This window comes from Dermacentor silvarum, chromosome 4 (genome assembly GCF_013339745.2).
Source record: "Dermacentor silvarum isolate Dsil-2018 chromosome 4, BIME_Dsil_1.4, whole genome shotgun sequence".
In the NCBI taxonomy this organism is placed as follows: domain Eukaryota; kingdom Metazoa; phylum Arthropoda; class Arachnida; order Ixodida; family Ixodidae; genus Dermacentor; species Dermacentor silvarum.
Genome location: NC_051157.2, coordinates 44,336,955 through 44,354,698, shown reverse-complemented (window position 1 = coordinate 44,354,698; position 17,744 = coordinate 44,336,955). Strand labels below are relative to the sequence as shown.

Sequence of the window (17,744 nt, the reverse complement as noted above, 5' to 3'; positions counted from 1 at the left end):
CAGCACACGTCGGAACAGTTGACAAAATGACTTGCATTAAAAACGCAACGTAGGTGGAATCCAGGAATTTCCATCCATGCATGCTGCATGAATGGCAATGAATCGGGCATTGAAATAATATTCCGCGAGATAAAAACAAGAAAAAAAGTACAGCACCAAGGCAGGTTGTCACAGGGATAGGGCATATATCTCCCTGTACTTCGCGGTAATTCATGTGCGTCACTGAATACCCAAGAAGATTGCCAAAATAAAAAAGGGGGCTGACAGGTGGAGTAGCACACGTGGTAGAAATGTTATATAAACAGGGCCACATGTGCTATTATAGCGTCATAGAAGATTGCAGTGTGCGCTAATGGACACAGGTTGTGACAGAATACTTCTGCGTTGGGAAAACGCTTTGTGCTTGTGTCGTTGTGCCCGGTTCAAACTTGTGTGACTTGTGCCCGGTTCAAACCTCGGTCGAAGCCGCGTCGAACCAGCTAAGTTGTGCGCGGTGCGATTCCGTGAAGCAGTCACGTGGCATGCAGTCTGGGCATATATGGTCGACGGACCGGATGTAACGTGAGAGCTCGTATGTGTGAATCCACCTTTACAATCATATATCGAATGAACACGGAAATGACTCAATTTCAAAATGGTGAGGGACTAGAATAATTTCTTGATGGGATAGCGAAGAATATTGAAAGGTGAAAAAAAAAAAACGCACACGACATGCTGGGAAACGACGAAAACTCGTTGATTTGATTGCCCTCCAATTGTATTACAAATAAATATGACGTCTCAGGGCTACATTGTCTACCAATGGGCATGTCATCGTCAAAGAGTATATATACATGTTCAGCAGATGTGAACATAATGACAAGGAATAAAAAGAGGGTGAGTGAAAAAAAATACATGACACAATGAAATGATGCGGAAACAATGAAACTAAATGAATAAAATAAGAATATAAAGGTCAAGCAAGCATTGTGTAAAAATACGCAGCTACACAGACTCACAGGGCACATGCTCACGGAGAACTAGCACAGGCCGTTGCACGTAATGAATAAGGCAGCTAAAGGAGTACATTATCAGGCAGAAAGCATCCATAGAAACCCGGCGCAGGTATATACGAAACAGAATAAACAGATTACTTAACGCTCTCGCGCCATAAGTATACGACGCATCAGAGAATGCTGGCGTGCCTGAATTTAAAAGGCTGTTGCCGCACGGAAAAATAAACGAAACTTTGTACGCCTGCATCTAATGATCTTTCACGGGGCTGTGCCGTGTATGATTTTTGATTATGTGCGGTCAGCATGCGAGTCTATCGCGGCCGCCGGGCCGGCATTTGATCCCGCGACATCGTGCTTAGCAGCACAACACCATAGCCGCTAAGCCACCGCAGTGGGTGCAGCTGCATTGATTGAACGCATGTTTTAGCAGAAGATGTCATTTAAACGCTCTCGCATTGGCAGTCGTCGATAGATGGGTTCTACTTCATTTCTGCCCTCATTTCTTGCCACCCATCTTTATAGCGGGACCCCTATATATATTCTGGGCATTTGGCCAATGCTTGATTTACCGAAGAGCCCTTTCCGTTTGTCTCCGCTGAATCCATGGTCCCGAATAGCACCCATGATCAAAGCGGGACTAACTGTACGTAAGGGACAACTTGTCGCAGAGCAGGTGCGCCGGGTTTCACAGGAACGCTCTACGCCTTTTTTTCTTGCACCTTATTCCCCCGCGGAACGGACCGGCCTGAAGATCCGCACGTCGCGGCCGAGCTCCTGCAGAGCACGCACGGCAATCATAGTCGGGACGTCCGGAATAAGCACCACGACGCCTTCCGGCCGGGGTCGCTCGGCGAGTCCCGCGGCAATCCGTTCGGCGTCCCGACTACACTTTGCCGTGCCCATGTGGCGCTCCAGGTTCGAAAACGCTCGCGACGCGTATCCGCATAATCCACACCCGTATGGCTTGGTTTGGGTGTGGACGAGCATGTGCCTGCAGAAACGATGAAAAGAGGGAGGCATTGGCAAACGAGCAGCAGCGAACAAATAACAGGACTTAGTCACGTTCGGGCGCCGTTTGTAATATAGTGTATGTCCTCGTACCAACAAGCTCGGCTAATCATTACTTTCAAGTATAAATACCGGACCTGCAATCTGGTCTCACAAAAAAGAACATATATGTAACGTTGTACAGGTCTCGCCGTTTCTTCACGGAGATCATTTACAGATTCTGGAATCGCTTTGAAGTGACCCCGAACGACACTTGTCAGGAATTCCTAAAGATTACATAATCGCTAAATTTAGCGATTATGCAATCTTTAGGAATTCCTGACGAGTTGTACGTCGACTATATGACGACTTCTGTCAGTACGGACGCCACATTTTTCTCAAAGTACACCAATTTCCGCCCCAATGCCTATGTTCTGTTCTCTCGTTATTTAAACCATTTGCATACAACCCGCATGACACACAGAACAAACTGTAATGAAATCTTGATAGTTGACGTTACAGCCACGAAGAACAACACTGGTATGGAGAATCCTGGACATGCATGTCTACATTGTATGGCAGTCGTATTTGTCCAATGGTGGCAACCAAACTGCCTCATATAATGCGTTTGCAAATTCCATAGAGCTGAAGGAGTGCTGGTCTTGCCTGGTTGGTACATCCTTAGGACGGGAACAAATAGCGCTTGGACGGGATGAAGTAAATATACGACAGACAAGGCGCTGACTGTCGTACTCACTTCGTCCCGTACAAGTGCTGTTGCCGTCCTAAAAATTCCACAGAATATTGGTTCAATATTGAGAGCGTCGATGCGTTACAAGACAGACCTATATTGGAGTGTAGCGTTAATGCGTGAATGACCTTGCACTGGAACCGATGCACAGTATGTGCACTGGCAAAAGTTTCGATGTTATAGGATTACACGGATCAGTGATCTTCGTTGATGTGGGGTCGAGAGTGATGGAGCAGGCAAGGAGCGATATATATATATATATATATATATATATATATATATATATATATATAGGCACGTGCTTGACAAAAGGGGCAAACGTTGCACGCCGGCCTTGCTGGATTGCGTAATGCCCTCCACTACACTGGTCTGCATAAAGTATATTTTATTATAGCAATGTCGATGAATAAAGTCGGACGATAAGGAAACAACGCCAACGCAATGCAGTCGCTCAAGTATGGCATGTGAACCTGCGAGCTTTAACAGGTTTTTTTTTTTTTTTTGGCCAACATTGCAACAAAGAATTGTTATCGTGCGCACCAAAAGCATATATGCGCAACATTCGTTTGAGCTGCCCTGAAGCACCCGACTTAACCTGAACGATACAAGAGAAATAACGAGTTTTCAGCGCTAGTGATTTCCGGACATATGGCATGCATGCATCACTTTCTAGTGGTTACTCGAGCGAAAGCACATGCAGGGCCTTCGTATACTGCATGTTCTCGCGCCTGGCCTCGGTGATGTTGCGACGAAATAGCACATCTTATTCACTAAGATTCATAGTAGCGGCGGTTTTTTTCTTTGCATAAAAAAAAATCTGTTTATAATGATACTGGCGATTATCGCGCAATTCCTGGTGTCTGGCGCTGCCATGAAGCTTGGCAAGTAGAAATTATTCGACGACATACCCCCGATAATTTATTACCTGAGACAGTCAAAGGAACGTAAATCGCTGAAGAGCGCGTTACCAACAGTGTGTGGTGCAACACAAAGGAATCGCCGGTTTCACAGTTCTTGCGCGCCAAGTCGTTGCTTATATATGCAGGGCCAGTTATGCAGGGCTTCTTTAGTGATCCGATTGTGATGGCTAGCTAGCTGCTTATACGTCCTGGATTGATAGGTTCAACGTTGGGCACCTTTCCAATCGCAAAAGCGAGGCGCAATGCCGCCCGAGCAAGAATTCTCTTCATTGAATTCGTTTGTCAACACGGCACGGGGCTCCTATGCGTGACAAGTTGCGTCAAAGGTGCGCAGATACCGACACAAGTATTAGCGAAAAGGACAACCTAAGCATGTGTCCGTGTTTGCACGTCTGCATGCGAGTCGAATTATTTGACATTACGAGGAGACGAGAAGGTGTACATAGAGTATCGCCATTTCTTGCAGACAGATTGAAGTCTTTCTTCACGGTGGCTCACAGAGCCATGTGAACGTTGAGCATACCGGGCACAGGAAGAGCCCCGTTTACATGAATGCGACAGTGGCGCATCGCATTTCCAAGCGCATTTGGGAAAGGCGATGCGACGCCGTTTACATGTAGCGACGGTGTCGTTAGAGGCCCCCCTCGGCTCTCGCTTGCTTCTCGGAAGCGTCTTCGCGGTTGTCATCGAAGGTATTGTTAGGCGCCCGCGCCTCCGTTCTCCCCTCTCAGTAGCTTCACGGTTGTCATCGAAGGTCTTGTTAGGCGCCCCCGCTCTCGACGATCCTGCGTTTATACGCTCCGCGAGAGTCGACTTTCGCCCGTAAATCTACCCTCGCCTGGCGCATTAATGCGATGCGCCTTCCTAGCGCATTACCGCTGCTTACATGAATGCGATGCGCTAGAAATGCGATGCGATGCGACACTGTCGCATTCATGTAAACGGGGCTAAGGTTGCCAATACTCAATCGCCACCTCACGAATGAGCTCTTGACGTTAACGCTTTTGACAATGTACTATTTCCAGTGCTAAGACCTGAGAAAGAAGGTGCTCACGCCTTTTTTTTTTTTTTCGCGGTAGTAGAAGTGCTAGTTCTAAACTTGAGGGGCGCCCGAACTGAGTGAACGCACTCGTTGGAGTGTACGAGCACTATATCTTTTAAAAACAGGCTTAAATATATATAGAAAAAAACGGTTGCCCTTCAAACAGTATTAGTCGGCGCTCCCTGCTAGTTCAGAGTACTGTATATCCGATGCCCACAATGACCCGACTATATATAAAGTGCTCACCGCTGGAGGTGCGACCGCCTGGGAAGGAGGCGCCCACATTGCTGGCACAGGTGTCCGTCACCATGCTTGAGTTTGCGGTGACGCGAGTAATCGTGGAGCGTCACGAACACCTTGTCACAGCAAACTTTTGGTTCCTTCGCTGGCATGCCCGGGAGAGGGTGTATCAAGCAGGCGTGGACCTTCTCCCTGTGCCGCCTCATGTTGAAGGGCCTTGGGCTTTTGTAGTCGCAGTCGGCAATGTTGCACAGCGAAGACGGCGTCCCCTGGTCATTGCGGCTAGATAGGGATGGGGGCATACGAAAAAAGAAGAAATACGACATAACGCCCGAGCGGCGTGCTGATTTCTTTTTCGCGTCTTCATGGTTGGCAAGTGAACGCGTGGCGTGGATGATGCATTAGTGCGAACGCGATGAAAGCATTGTGAGTCGCAATAGAGCTTTTACCAAGTCTGCACTGGCGCGGTGCTTCTACAGACTATTAAATGCGAAGCATTTCTTGGCGAACATTTGCTACTTTGACCGTATCTATCTAGCCGCCTACGACTTTGTGCTCTCATGGTCGTTAACTTGTTATGCACCAAAATTGACATACTATGACAAGAGTATATGACGAACATAAATGATATAACATGAATACTTGACATGCGCGTCATGTAGGTCATGAAAGAGCCGCCTACGTCTTGGTGCTCTCATGGTCGTTTCGTTAACTTGGTAGGCTCCCCGCACACTGCTTCGCATAACATCGATTCCCACAGGGCGTGGGATCTGCTGGTTTTTTTTTACGGGAGCGTTTACGTGCCGCCATCTTGGGCTGGTAACGCTGCTGTTTTTTGTCTTAACAACGAAATGTAGGTACGTTACTACAGTCGATTCACAAGCATGAAAATTGCATAAATGCTGCCAGCGCTTCAAGACCATGTTACGTGACTGGACTTCTCATAAAACTTAAAGATTGGGTAAAAGCCCAAGATGGCGACGCCCATGAATATAATATAAAATCATCTATAGCAGATACCAGGCACTTTTAGTGTCCCTCAGCTAGCGTGAAACCAGGGGTCCTTTAGACGTCGCATTACAGTAGTGACACTAGCTGCTCGCTGGGAGTCACAGGGACGGTTTCATTGGATACGATCTGGAGAGACAGGCTTTCCTGCCGCGATGCTGCGGCGGGCTAGATCTGGCGCCACACTATTGTGTCCACGTGACTCAGAAGCCGCGAGCGAGAGGGGGGCGAATAGCGAAGGGAAGAGAAACCGCTCGATCGCTTTCGAGCACATTGTTTTAAAGGCCCTTCAAAATATGAACATAAAGCCAGAACACTCCTAGATATGCACGAAGCTTAGGACTTGCGGACACTATATAGCAAGGAATGTGCCGAGCAAACAACTCTTGGTGCCACAAAACAGTTAAATTAAGGGACACTGAAAGCTGCGCTAAATTGAAAAGCCGAGTTAAAGTATTCTAGAGAAAAACAGCTTTTATAATAGGTTAGTGGAGTGCTCTGGAATAACGTTTATTAAATGGGGTATATATATTTTTTAAATGTTCACCCAAAGCACGAGGAAAATGAATCAATCCGCTAACGTCACTCACCTTTTCTGTAGCTTGCAAGGACAGGCCACATGCTCATACGACATGGTGTTGCGCAGCGTTAACGGGCAACTTCTGGAAACAGGAAGAGTGGAAGTCGGAGGCAGGAAATGAAGCTGCTAAGTGGCATGCTGCTTCAAGCATGCGGCTTGGAATTCAAATGGTTCAGAAGCATTGGGTTTTGCGTGCTATGCAAAGTGAACGAAGTAAAAAAAAAAAAAAACATGAGTGAGAGAAACAAGTTTTCTTTGTCGTTTATTTATTTTAAAGGATACTGAACATGTTTCGCTGGCAGTATGACTATATAGGAGGACACTCCAGGTGTCACGGAGCGGCATATTTTCGAATGGTTTGGACGCTGATTAACGACACGCCGAATTACGAGCGTCAAAAACGTAGTGTTACGGTTGACGTACGACAGCCCGTTTAAAAAGATTAACGGAGGAGGTCTCCCCATCGTACTTGGTTGTTGCGGGCGGGACGCAGTAGTGGCTGATCCTTTTGTGCGCAGGTGCGGGGAGGCGATTAAGCCCGCCTTCTACGAAACGGTCTTCCGGAGCATCTGGAACGCAGTAGTATCGATCCCTTTGTGTACAGGTGCGGGGGACTGGGATACCCCAGTGACTGATCCCTTTGTGTACATGTGCGTAGGGGGGGGGGGGGGGCGAATAGGCCCGCCTTCCACGAATAACGTCTCCAGGAGCCTCGGGTTGCCGCCAGCGGAGGCAAGCCCGGAAACGTCACCTAGGCGAGAGGGAGCTTCTGCCGCATCCCGAGTCAAGTACCAAGGTATAGACACGTTGTGCTGTGCGTGTGGAGAAGAAGAGGAAACGGCTCAACACCTCATACTTTTCTGTAAGGGGCTTAACCCTACAGTGCAAGGCAACGGGGCTGATTTTTTCAAAGCATTGGGGTTTAGGGACAGTGAAGGCAAAATAGACTTTAAGCGGGTAGAAATAACCAAACCGAGGTTATCTGATTGGTGGATAAAATTAAGGCAGGGGTGAAATTTCACCCTCCAACACAAAGTAAAAATTATGTTAATAGCCATGGCTAGGTGGCGTATGCCACCGCCCGATTTAAAGGGTTCAGCCTCATCCATCCATCCATCCATCCATCCCTGACTGGACTTTCCTGTCACGTGACTTGAGCGAAATCCCGCCTCATTGTTAGAAGGCCTATTTAAGCGGCCCCGCCATGTATTTTTTCATATTCATTCTCTTCTTTGCAATCCTTCAACATGAAATAAACCGTGCAAGTTTCGCACTTAAAATTGTCTCGCCCTGCCTGGTCGCCATGATCTACCGGCCGCCTGCAGCCTGCCGGCAACGCCACGCTACCGTGAAGTAACGCCGGTCGAGCCTGAAGGAATCGGAGTCACAACAACTGGTGGCAGCGGTGGGATGCGCTACCCTGGAGGCCCCGACTTTGGATAATCTTTGGATAAGCTTTCCATCAACAGTGAAACTTACGAGTGGGACTCGGAGGCCGATCGCGCAACACGTGTAACACGGTCCGATAGCGATTGATGCACACGCAATGCAAAGTCATTCTCTCGTTTCACTCGGACTACATCATCTCAAGACAAAAATACACGTGATGGTGACATTACCTTCTTATTTACCAATATCAGAAGTGTGCTCCCCAAATCTATTGCTTTATCATCCATCATTGATTCATGCTCAGCGTCTTTAGTCGTGCTTACTGAAACTTGGCTTGACGAAACAGTGTCCGACGCACATATTTTTAACAGTTGGTCCTCGTTTGTGATTTTTCGCTGTGATCGTAAGCACAAAAAAGGCGGTGGCGTTCTGTTAGCAGTTAAAAAAGAGTTCATGTCAGGAAATGTTCCAATAGACACATTTTTAGAATGCGTATGGGTCACTGTGAAATGCGACTTCAGCCAGTTGTTGATTGGTGTATTTTATCGACCGCCTAACATGAGTCCCACTTTCTCTGAAGAATTTCAAAGAATTCTCTGTGTTCTTGTTAATCGCTTTCCAAACTATATTTTGCTGATTTTCGGTGACTTTAACTTTCCTGGTATTAACTGGCCAATCTTATCCGCTGCCCCTACCCTAACAGAGGAGCACTGTTTTCTTCAAACCTGTCTTGACTTTTCGTTAACACAGCTCATCACTAATCCCACGCGTAAGGCTGCTTCGTCTGCTAACATTCTCGACCTTTTTCTAACTAATCATCCTGCAATTTGCCTTGACTTGTCCCGCATGGATGGTTTGTCCGATCACGACATTATAATCGGCAACCTTTCAGTCTTACCTAAGAAAGGTCATGTTACTAACAAGTATATTCGATGTTACAAGAAAGCTAACTTCGATATAATCAATTCAGAGTTATTAGCTTTTTCTAATGAATTCCTAGCCGTTTACTCGAGGCAGTCAGTCGAAGAAAACTGGACATGGTTAAAAAACACGCTTATCAATTTGATAGACATGCACATTCCAGTCGCAAAAATAAGTGTTTCAACTCGACACCGTGGTTCAACGATCGGCTCCGGCACTTCAACAATAAGAAAAAACGGCTCTATAGAAACGCTGACAAAAATCGTCTATCGTAATCGTGGAAACGCTACCATTTATGCGAAAAAGCATACCAATCCCTGCTAAAAACCACGAGACGTAACTTTTTTTGGAAACGATCTTCCTTCTCTTCTCATAAATAACCCGAGACGTTTTTGGCGTGTTCTTAACCCACGCAGCCATCCTGAGATTGCCCTTACTAATCTTAATGGCGAATTTGTATCCGACTCGGAAAGCGCGCAATTACTAAATAATGCTTTTTCCTCTGTTTTTACGCGTGAGGATTTAACGTCCAGCCCTCTCATTGGTAATCGCACTGACATAACGATGCCTGCAATTACTATCAGACAGGGGGGAATTTGCTCATTCTTAAACAATCTTAAGCTCTCTTCCGCGTCCGACCATATCGGGTTGAACAACAAGATACTAAAAAATATTTCACCGAGCCTCTCGCCTATTCTGTGTGCCCTTTTCTCGCAATCATTAACATCTCATACCATCCCTCACGACTGGCGGGTGGCCAGAGTAGTTCCCATTTTTAAGTCCGGTGATCGCTCCTTGCCCCTCAACTATCGCCCAATCTCTTTAACTAATACAATCTGCAAACTTTTGGAACACGTTATCTACACTCAAATCATCAACTATCTTGAGGAGCACAGTATTATCTTTAAGCAACAGCACGGTTTCCGCAAAGGATACTCATGTGACACTCAGCTTGCTGGTTTTGCACATGACTTGCACTCGGCACTGGTTTCTGGTTTCCAGGTTGATGCCATCTTTCTGGATTATTCAAAAGCTTTCGATCGCGTTCCCCATCACAGGCTCATACTAAAACTAACCCAGCTTAACATACACCCTGATATTATCTCGTGGATTAAAGAATTCCTGTCACACAGAACACAGTACACAGTCGTTAATAACTCTCATTCTACTTATGTGAACGTAACCTCAGGTGTCCCTCAGGGTAGCGTTTTAGGCCCATTACTTTTTCTAATTTATATTAATGACTTGCCTAATAATGTGTCCTCCCGTATTAGACTATTCGCCGATGATTGCGTGCTATACCGTAATATATCCAGTAATACCGATCGTGAACTCCTTCAATCCGACCTTGACAGTATTAATACTTGGTGTTCTACATGGTTAATGTCACTGAATGAATCCAAAACTAAATTAATGTCATTTACTCAACGTAGTGCCCGTATACCAACATCGTACGCTTTAAATAATGTCGAAATAGAACTTGCTACTACTTATAAATACCTGGGTATCCACTTTCAATCAGATCTTGCGTGGCATTATCATACTGACGTCATTCTTGCTGACAGCTAATCGCTTCACTCGGTTTTATCAAACATTCTCTAAAAAATGCCCCTCCACATATAAGAAAGCTCGCTTATGTAACACTGGTTCGTCCGAAAATTGAATACGCTTCAGCTATTTGGGAACCACTTCAAGCCTATCTTATTCAGAATATCGAATCCCTGCAAAACCGTGCTGTGCGCTTCATTTTCTCAGATTATTCACGTCATTCGAGCATCACTGCACTAAGAGATCGCGCCGAATTGGAAAGCTTATCGCATCGTCGCCAAGCAGCCCGCCTTTCGCTTTTTCATAAACTTTATCATCATCCAATCCTTTCTGGCGATTTATTTCAAACGCCTGCAGTCACTTTCCCTCGCCGCGATCATCAGTATAAAGTAAAACGACCCACATGTCACACTCATCGCTTTGCTAATTCGTTCATACCACGCACTATCATTGAGTGGAACCACCTACCATCGCATGTAGCTACTGAGACTAACATCGCAAAATTTCAGGAGCTGCTACGCACTGAGCGCATTGCCTAAACGGACTGCCCGACCTAATCGATTTATTTTTTTTTTTCCTGTACCAGTTCGTAGCCATTTTTCACTTGGAATATCGCATCTGTATTCTTTTTATGAGTTTTTGTGTATTTTAGCAAGCGCTCTGTATTTTGTGTATTGTAAGTTTGTGTATTCTTGTTGTCACCTTGTAGCTGACTAATGTGCTACGTTTTTTTCTAATTGCTGTGAATTTCCAATTATAATATATTGTGGCTTTGCATATATATTCTCTTTTGTCTTTGTTCTTGTTTTCCTATTCCACGTACCCGCTGTATATCAGACAGTGTTCATGATCGCGTTTCTTTTTCTTTTTTTCACTCACTATGTTATTATTCACATGTCACTGCAATATGTCCCCCTATGTAATACCTTCTTTGAGGGCCTTTAGGGGTATTTTGAATAAATAAATAAATAAATAAATAAATAAATAAATAAATAAATAAATAAATAAATAAATAAATAAATAAATAAATAAATAAATAAATAAATAAATAAATAAATAAATATCTAAGAGGTCGTCTCCTCTTGGTCCTGGTGACAACTTCGGAAGGAAGGTGTCAGGATTCATGACTGCATATGGTGAGTGCACGGCTTTTCTTCACTGAGATATCACTAGGCTTTACGTATTTTTGGGGAAGTACGGAGCAGTGATTTTCTTTAACCGCTGACGGAAGTTTTGAGTACGTCAAGGTTGTTATAGAGGGAAGAGGTAGCAGCACTAAGGGCAGCCATGAACCTGAAGGCACTAAAGAAGCCGGAATTGTTAAACTTGGCCAGAGAGTTGGGCCTCCAAATTGCCGAAGCGAAGAGAAAACCGGAGATCATTGAGGCTATCGAAGTGATCGGGGCAGACGACGATGAACTGAAAGAATGTTTAGAAAGCATTGAGCATAAGGAGGAAGAGCGCAAGCGCATAGAAGAAAAAGAAGAGCGCGAGCGGGCAGCCCGTGAAGAAAAAGAAAAGCGCGAGCGGGCAGCGCGTGAGGCCAAAGAAGAGCGCGAACGTGTTGCACGCGACGCACTCGAAATGAAGCGCCTAGAAATTGAGTTGCTAAGGGCTCAAAATAATGAGAGACCTAGCACAGAGGCACGAGAAAGCGAGCGCAGAATGACAGACTTGATCGCATCCTACGCAGTAGGAGGGGACATAGGTCTTTTTCTAGTGCAGTTTGAGCGCGTGTGTGAGAAGGAAAAATTTGCCAGAAACACGTGGCCGCAACGCTTGCTTACGTTGCTGCCACGAGAGGTAGCTGATATCATAGCCCGCATGGGAGAAAGAAGAAGCAGAGGACTTCGATAAAGTCAAGGCGAGTCTGCTTAAAAAGTATAGATTATCAGCAAACGCATTCAGGCGAAAATTCAGGGAGATCGAGAAGACCAAAAGTGAGTCATACTCAGATTTCGCATACACCGTGGAGGTAAACCTGACAGAATGGCTCAGAGAAGCGGGTGCACTCGGCGACGCCGAAAAGACAATGCAGTGCGTTGCCTTAGAACAGTTCTTCCGCCTGCTGCCGGAAAAATGTCACAGTTTCGCCCTAAGGGCGAAGCAATGAATGCGATAGCAACACAGCGATGTCATACGAAGTAAGGTGAGCGGCTTTGGTAGCGATATGAATTGTAGTAAACATGAGCTGATTAAGTAAGCAGGTGTGCTGCGCCGTAAGTAGACCGACATGAAGAGAGACTCGATGACCACGAGAAGGCGCGTGTGAAACGGTGGTGTTGATGAGAAGCGCTTCCCGTGGGCAGCGCGTGCGAAGGGACACACCTGTAGCGCTGCACTGCCGATCCGGGCAGCATTACATGTGTAGCGTGCGTTGGAAAATGTGGCCCGACTATTACTAACTGAATGAACAAGCGTGGTGTGAGCGCGCACAAACAAACATGAATAGATCGCACTGAATGACTGCAGACAACGACTGTCAAAACGCTGGCAGCAAGCAGCGGGCGAAGGTACGTGCGGTCTATCGCTTCAACGGAAACTGGGCGGCGAATGCACGGCGCATAAAGGTCAGAGCCGTGTGGAGACACGACCTCCTCTAGGAGGTCGTGTGTGGAGATAAGCGACGGTGCGAGCGAGCGACGAGCGCGGTTGCTGGCAGAGTAGAAATGCGCCCCCCCCCCCCCCCCCCCAGCTCCCTCCGGCGCTGGCTTCCCGCTTCCTTGCTTGCGCGTGGGAGATTGAGTGCGTTCGCTCTCCGTGATAGCGCGCGTCCTCGCACGCTTCCGCTCGGGCATACGGCACGCGGCGAAGATTTTATCTATAGGGAACCTGACGGCGACGACGACGCCGACGGCAGAAATCCGGTTGAAGTGTCCATATAATTGCTATCGCAATAAAACATCAGATATTGGGTTCAGGATAGGCCAGGCGTCGACACTATCACGAGAGCGGCCGATCTCGCTGAGGAGTACGTAACTCGCCGTGCCCTTGAAGGCAAAGAAGCTCCTAAGGAGATGAATAAATACAGACCCGACAAGCCAGAGCGTTGGTCAAAGTCAAGTCAGTATAAATCAAAGGAAAGGTCAGAGTCGGTGAAAAATAGTGACGAGAACAGCAAGGCAAAGGAGGAGTCACCAGAACAGAGAGCAGAAAGGCAAAAGAAAAAAGCTTTCGAGGCAAAGAAACCAGTAGTTTGCTACAACTGCCAGCAAACGGGGCATATCTCTGTAGGGTGCAAAAATCCCAAACTAGTGTTGATGTCACTATGTAGAAACGAGGAAAATCTGAAGTTACTAGAACCGTACATTCGAGACCTCATGGTAAACGGGAAACCGTGTCGGGTGCTTCGCGACTCGGCAGCCACGATGGACGTGGTGCACCCGTCGTACGTGGAGGAAGGCCAATTCACGGGAGAATGTGCTTGGATAAGGCAAGCCGTGGAGGCCTCTAGTGTTTGTCTCCCTGTAGCAAAGATTAGCATCGAAGGCCCTTTCGGAGTACTGGAGACTGAAGCCGCCGTCTCGGCACATCTCCCGCCTCAGTATCCATATTTGTTTTCTAACAAATCCGAGGATTTGCTGCGACGCAGGGGAATCGGGTTTAGTGAAGGAATAGTCCAAGCCCTAACTCGTTCCAAAACAAGAGAGCTCGCGGCCAAGGCCGTGTACGAATGTCCAGTGGTGGAGGAAACAGGTTTGACGGAAGATTTGTCAACCAGCACCAAACAGGACAGCCCTATAGGGGACAGTGCGGAAAGTGCACTAGGTAATGAAGAGGCCAGGAAAGCGCCGGAGCCGGAGATGTCTCGAGAGGCAGAATGCAGAAGAACGTTATTTAATGTAAGCCCTGCCACATTAATTGCTGAACAGGAAAAAGATTCCACCCTGCGGAACCTAAGGCCAGACGCGAAAGAAGGTGTGGCCAAGCATAACGTAAAGTTCCTCAAGAGGGCAGGCGTCCTCTATAGAAAGTACGCCAGTCGAAAGGGAGTGCAATTCGACCAACTCGTGGTGCCGCTTCCCTATCGTGAGCAGCTCCTACATTTGGTCCACGGGGGCTTTTGGACGGGGCCTATGGGCATTCGGAAAACAAAGGACCGCTTACTGCAGGAATTTTACTGGCCCGGCTGCTTTCGGGAAGTGGAAGCATTCGTGAGAAGCTGCGACACATGTCAACGCATAGGCAAGCCCGGAGATAAGGCTAAGGCGCCAATGAAACTTGTTCCCATTATCACGGAGCCGTTTCGCAGACTCATAATAGACACAGTGGGACCACTTCCTGAAACGCAGTCTGGCTATCGGCATATTCTCACTGTACTATGCCCCGCAACGAAATTCCCAGAGGCGGTGCCCCTCAAAGAACTAAGCTCGGTGGAGATCGTCAACGCGCTTTTGTCTATCTTCGCGCGAGTGGGGTTTTCCGCAGAAATCCAGTCAGATCAGGGATCCGTCTTTACGAGCGCACTGACCTCGATGTTTCTGGAAACGTGCGGTATTAAAATTATTCATAGCTCAGTGTACCACCCGCAGTCAAATGCGGTAGAGAAAGTCCACTCAGTCATGAAACGGCTTTTGCGAGCCCTTTGTTATGAGCACAAAGCAGATTGGGAAGTTTGCTTGCCGGCGGCAATGTTCGCGCTTCGAACTGCACCGCACGAGTCAACAGGTTTTTCACCTTCGGAGCTCGTTTACGGTCGCGGCCTTTGATCCTCTCTTCGCATTGTTCGAGAAGCCTGGGAAGGCCGTTGAAGCTTTGACTGTATTTGCGTATTTTCCACACGCTCTCGCTCACTGTCAGTGGGCCTAAAAGGCTTTAAAGACTCTTCCCACCATTTCGGATCAATCCTCTTCTTTTCACAGAGGTTAACCAACCTGAGGCATATTTCTTTGTAATGTCTTTAACCTTGTTGTTGTCATCAAAGCTGAGAATGTAGTACAAAGGTTCTCGAATATTTCTTTCAGTTATGCTGCCAACTGATCCATGAACTACATCAACTGCGATCCACTTTGAATCCTTTGGAGTGAATATTTCAACCCAGTGCTCAATGCAGTCACTTATGCTTTGTTCACATTTTTCAGCATTTTCTTCACCAGTCTTTCCTCTCTTCCCAGACTTTTTGTTTGATGAGGCATCATTAACTTTTTTCTTCCCTGTCACCTTCTTTGGTTTTTCAACTTCAAAGTCACTGTCCACTTCATCAGGCTCACTGTGCACCTTTTGAGCCTTCTTTTTGGGAGGCACTTTGAGCTCAGCACTTTTTATTCCAGGTTTTGTGTCAGTCTTTAACAGCTGCACAGCATCAAGAGGCACAGGGTACAGGGACATGCAGAAACGAGCTTCAATCTGCAGGCATCTTACAATGACCAAAAACAGAAGTGCATAATCTCGCGCATTTTGACCGATTTTGGTTGTTAGTGCCATTGTAAGGTCATCATGTAGGGCATGGAAGCCAGTGTGAGTGCCAAGCTTGCACACAAACACTTTGGTGAACAGTCTAGACATGCGCTCAACATCCAGAAGTGTGACTGTTTTGCCAGAGTATGCCAAGAATTCAGAAGGAAGCAACGAAAGTGCAACAGCCTGCAGGGTTTGGTCCAGGATAAGGCTGTTCAGCTTTAGCCCGTGTGCCAGGAGACATAGAAGATGTACCTTGTGTTTCAGGACATGGATTTCCTTGTGCACTCTATTGATACGGCGTCTCATCTCTGCCACTGGATCGAACTTGGCTTTTTTGTGCTTTCCGGTCATTACAGGCTCCTTTAGTGTAATTGTGATTCCGCTTTCAGGAACAACAGGTGCATAGCTGTCAAGGTCTGCTCCTTCAGGAACTTCTTCCCAATCAGATTCGCTCGAGCTCTCATTGTTCTCCAACTTGGCTCTTTGTGGACCAGTTTTCTTTCCTCTAATGAGCTGTTTTTTTTTTTCTCTGGCAACTTCCTTGCTGCCACTTTTGCTTCAGTTTCTGTTGTGTTGCTAGTTTTGCCAGCCTTCTTTCCGCTTTTTACAGATGATGCCACGGACTTGGCCCTCTTCACGACTTGAAATTGGCTGCTTCTAGTTTTGACTGGAGACCGTCCATCCTGAGGAGCAGCAGACTGTTTTGCAGATGATACTAATGAATTCTTTGCAGTTTTTTTAGACTTACGCTGTCCCGACTTTGGTGCATCAATTAGAGTATAAGAGCAAGAGGCCTGTGGTTCATTTTCAAGCAGCATAGCATTGATAACGTCTTTTAAGGATTCAGAAGACTTGCCATCACCTACACGTTCTTTCATTGTAACTTTATCCACCTGAGTTGACAGCGCTGCAATGCCTTGATTGGCAGAGTCAGCCAGGTTGTACTTTTTCAACTCACACAGGGGAACCTTACTGCAACCAGGTAAACTTTCCAACTGAAGCCTTCTTTCAGAAATATTCTTACTGGAAATGTGATCGTTCAGAGTCACGTTATTAGCTCTTTTTATCTGCGACAGTTTCGGAATCTTAATCTTCTGCATGGATTGCTTCTTGGGTCCGGTTACCTTTTTGATGCTTTTTTTTTTTGGTGTCAGCTTTGACGTCGTTATCGTCGCACTCATCGCTTGATGTACCACCTTCAGACAAATCGACTTCTAAACATTCGAGCTCGAAAGGCTCATCGGCAGAACTTTCTGAAACATGCGTGGGTTGAATATCTTTGTGCTTACTTTTCTTTGCCGGAACATCGTCCTCAAACTCATCCGTTGAATCTTGTTTTTTCGGGGGCTTGTATTCGTCATCTGACGAAGAACAACTCGATACGTACTTTTCATCGCTGTCAATATCCATATCTTCATTGCTTGATTTCGGCCCCGAAGCTGGGGTAATGTCTTTCTTACTAAGTAGCCTACACGATCGCCTTGTGGCCATTGTGTCAGCTCTTGACGACTCGTACGCTTGTCACGCCGGTACTTTAGCTGAGGTGAGATAATTCAATAAAGTTCCAGCAAACGTTAGATGTCTCCACTTTGCTAAAAGACTAACACTTGTTCATCGCGCACATTTTCAAATGTGGAAACAGCAAAGCGCGCGCGCGCAGTTGTATTCAGATAGAGCACGCGTAAACGTTGGAGCACGCTGCCTGTTTCGCATAGCAACAACCGAAACATGTTTTAACCTGCATCTTAAATTGGATTGGATCGACTGATATCAGCTCTTTCACAAATAAACAATTTTAAAAACCTGGCAACCACAACATGTTCGTGTTTTTTAAATACTTTCGGCGCGCGCAGCTAGCGAATGCATAGCCTTAAAGATTTGTTTTATTACTGAGACGTGATCATCAAAATCTTAAATATGAATTTGCGTAATGCGGGCATGAAGAATATAAAAAAAGTTTCTG

General features: G+C 46.4%; 1 protein-coding gene across 1 annotated transcript in view; it reads right to left on the bottom strand.

Annotated features, from left to right (window-relative positions):
• Window positions 1–17,517, bottom strand: part of LOC119449919 (DNA repair protein complementing XP-C cells homolog) — a 42,024-nt gene extending 24,507 nt beyond the window's left edge. The window contains exon 1 of the mRNA XM_049665517.1: window positions 15,542–17,517. Coding sequence (XP_049521474.1) covers window positions 15,542–16,132 — 591 coding nt within the window. The 5' untranslated portion in view covers window positions 16,133–17,517. The remainder of the gene's footprint in view (window positions 1–15,541) is intronic.
• Window positions 17,518–17,744: the final 227 nt, after the last annotated feature.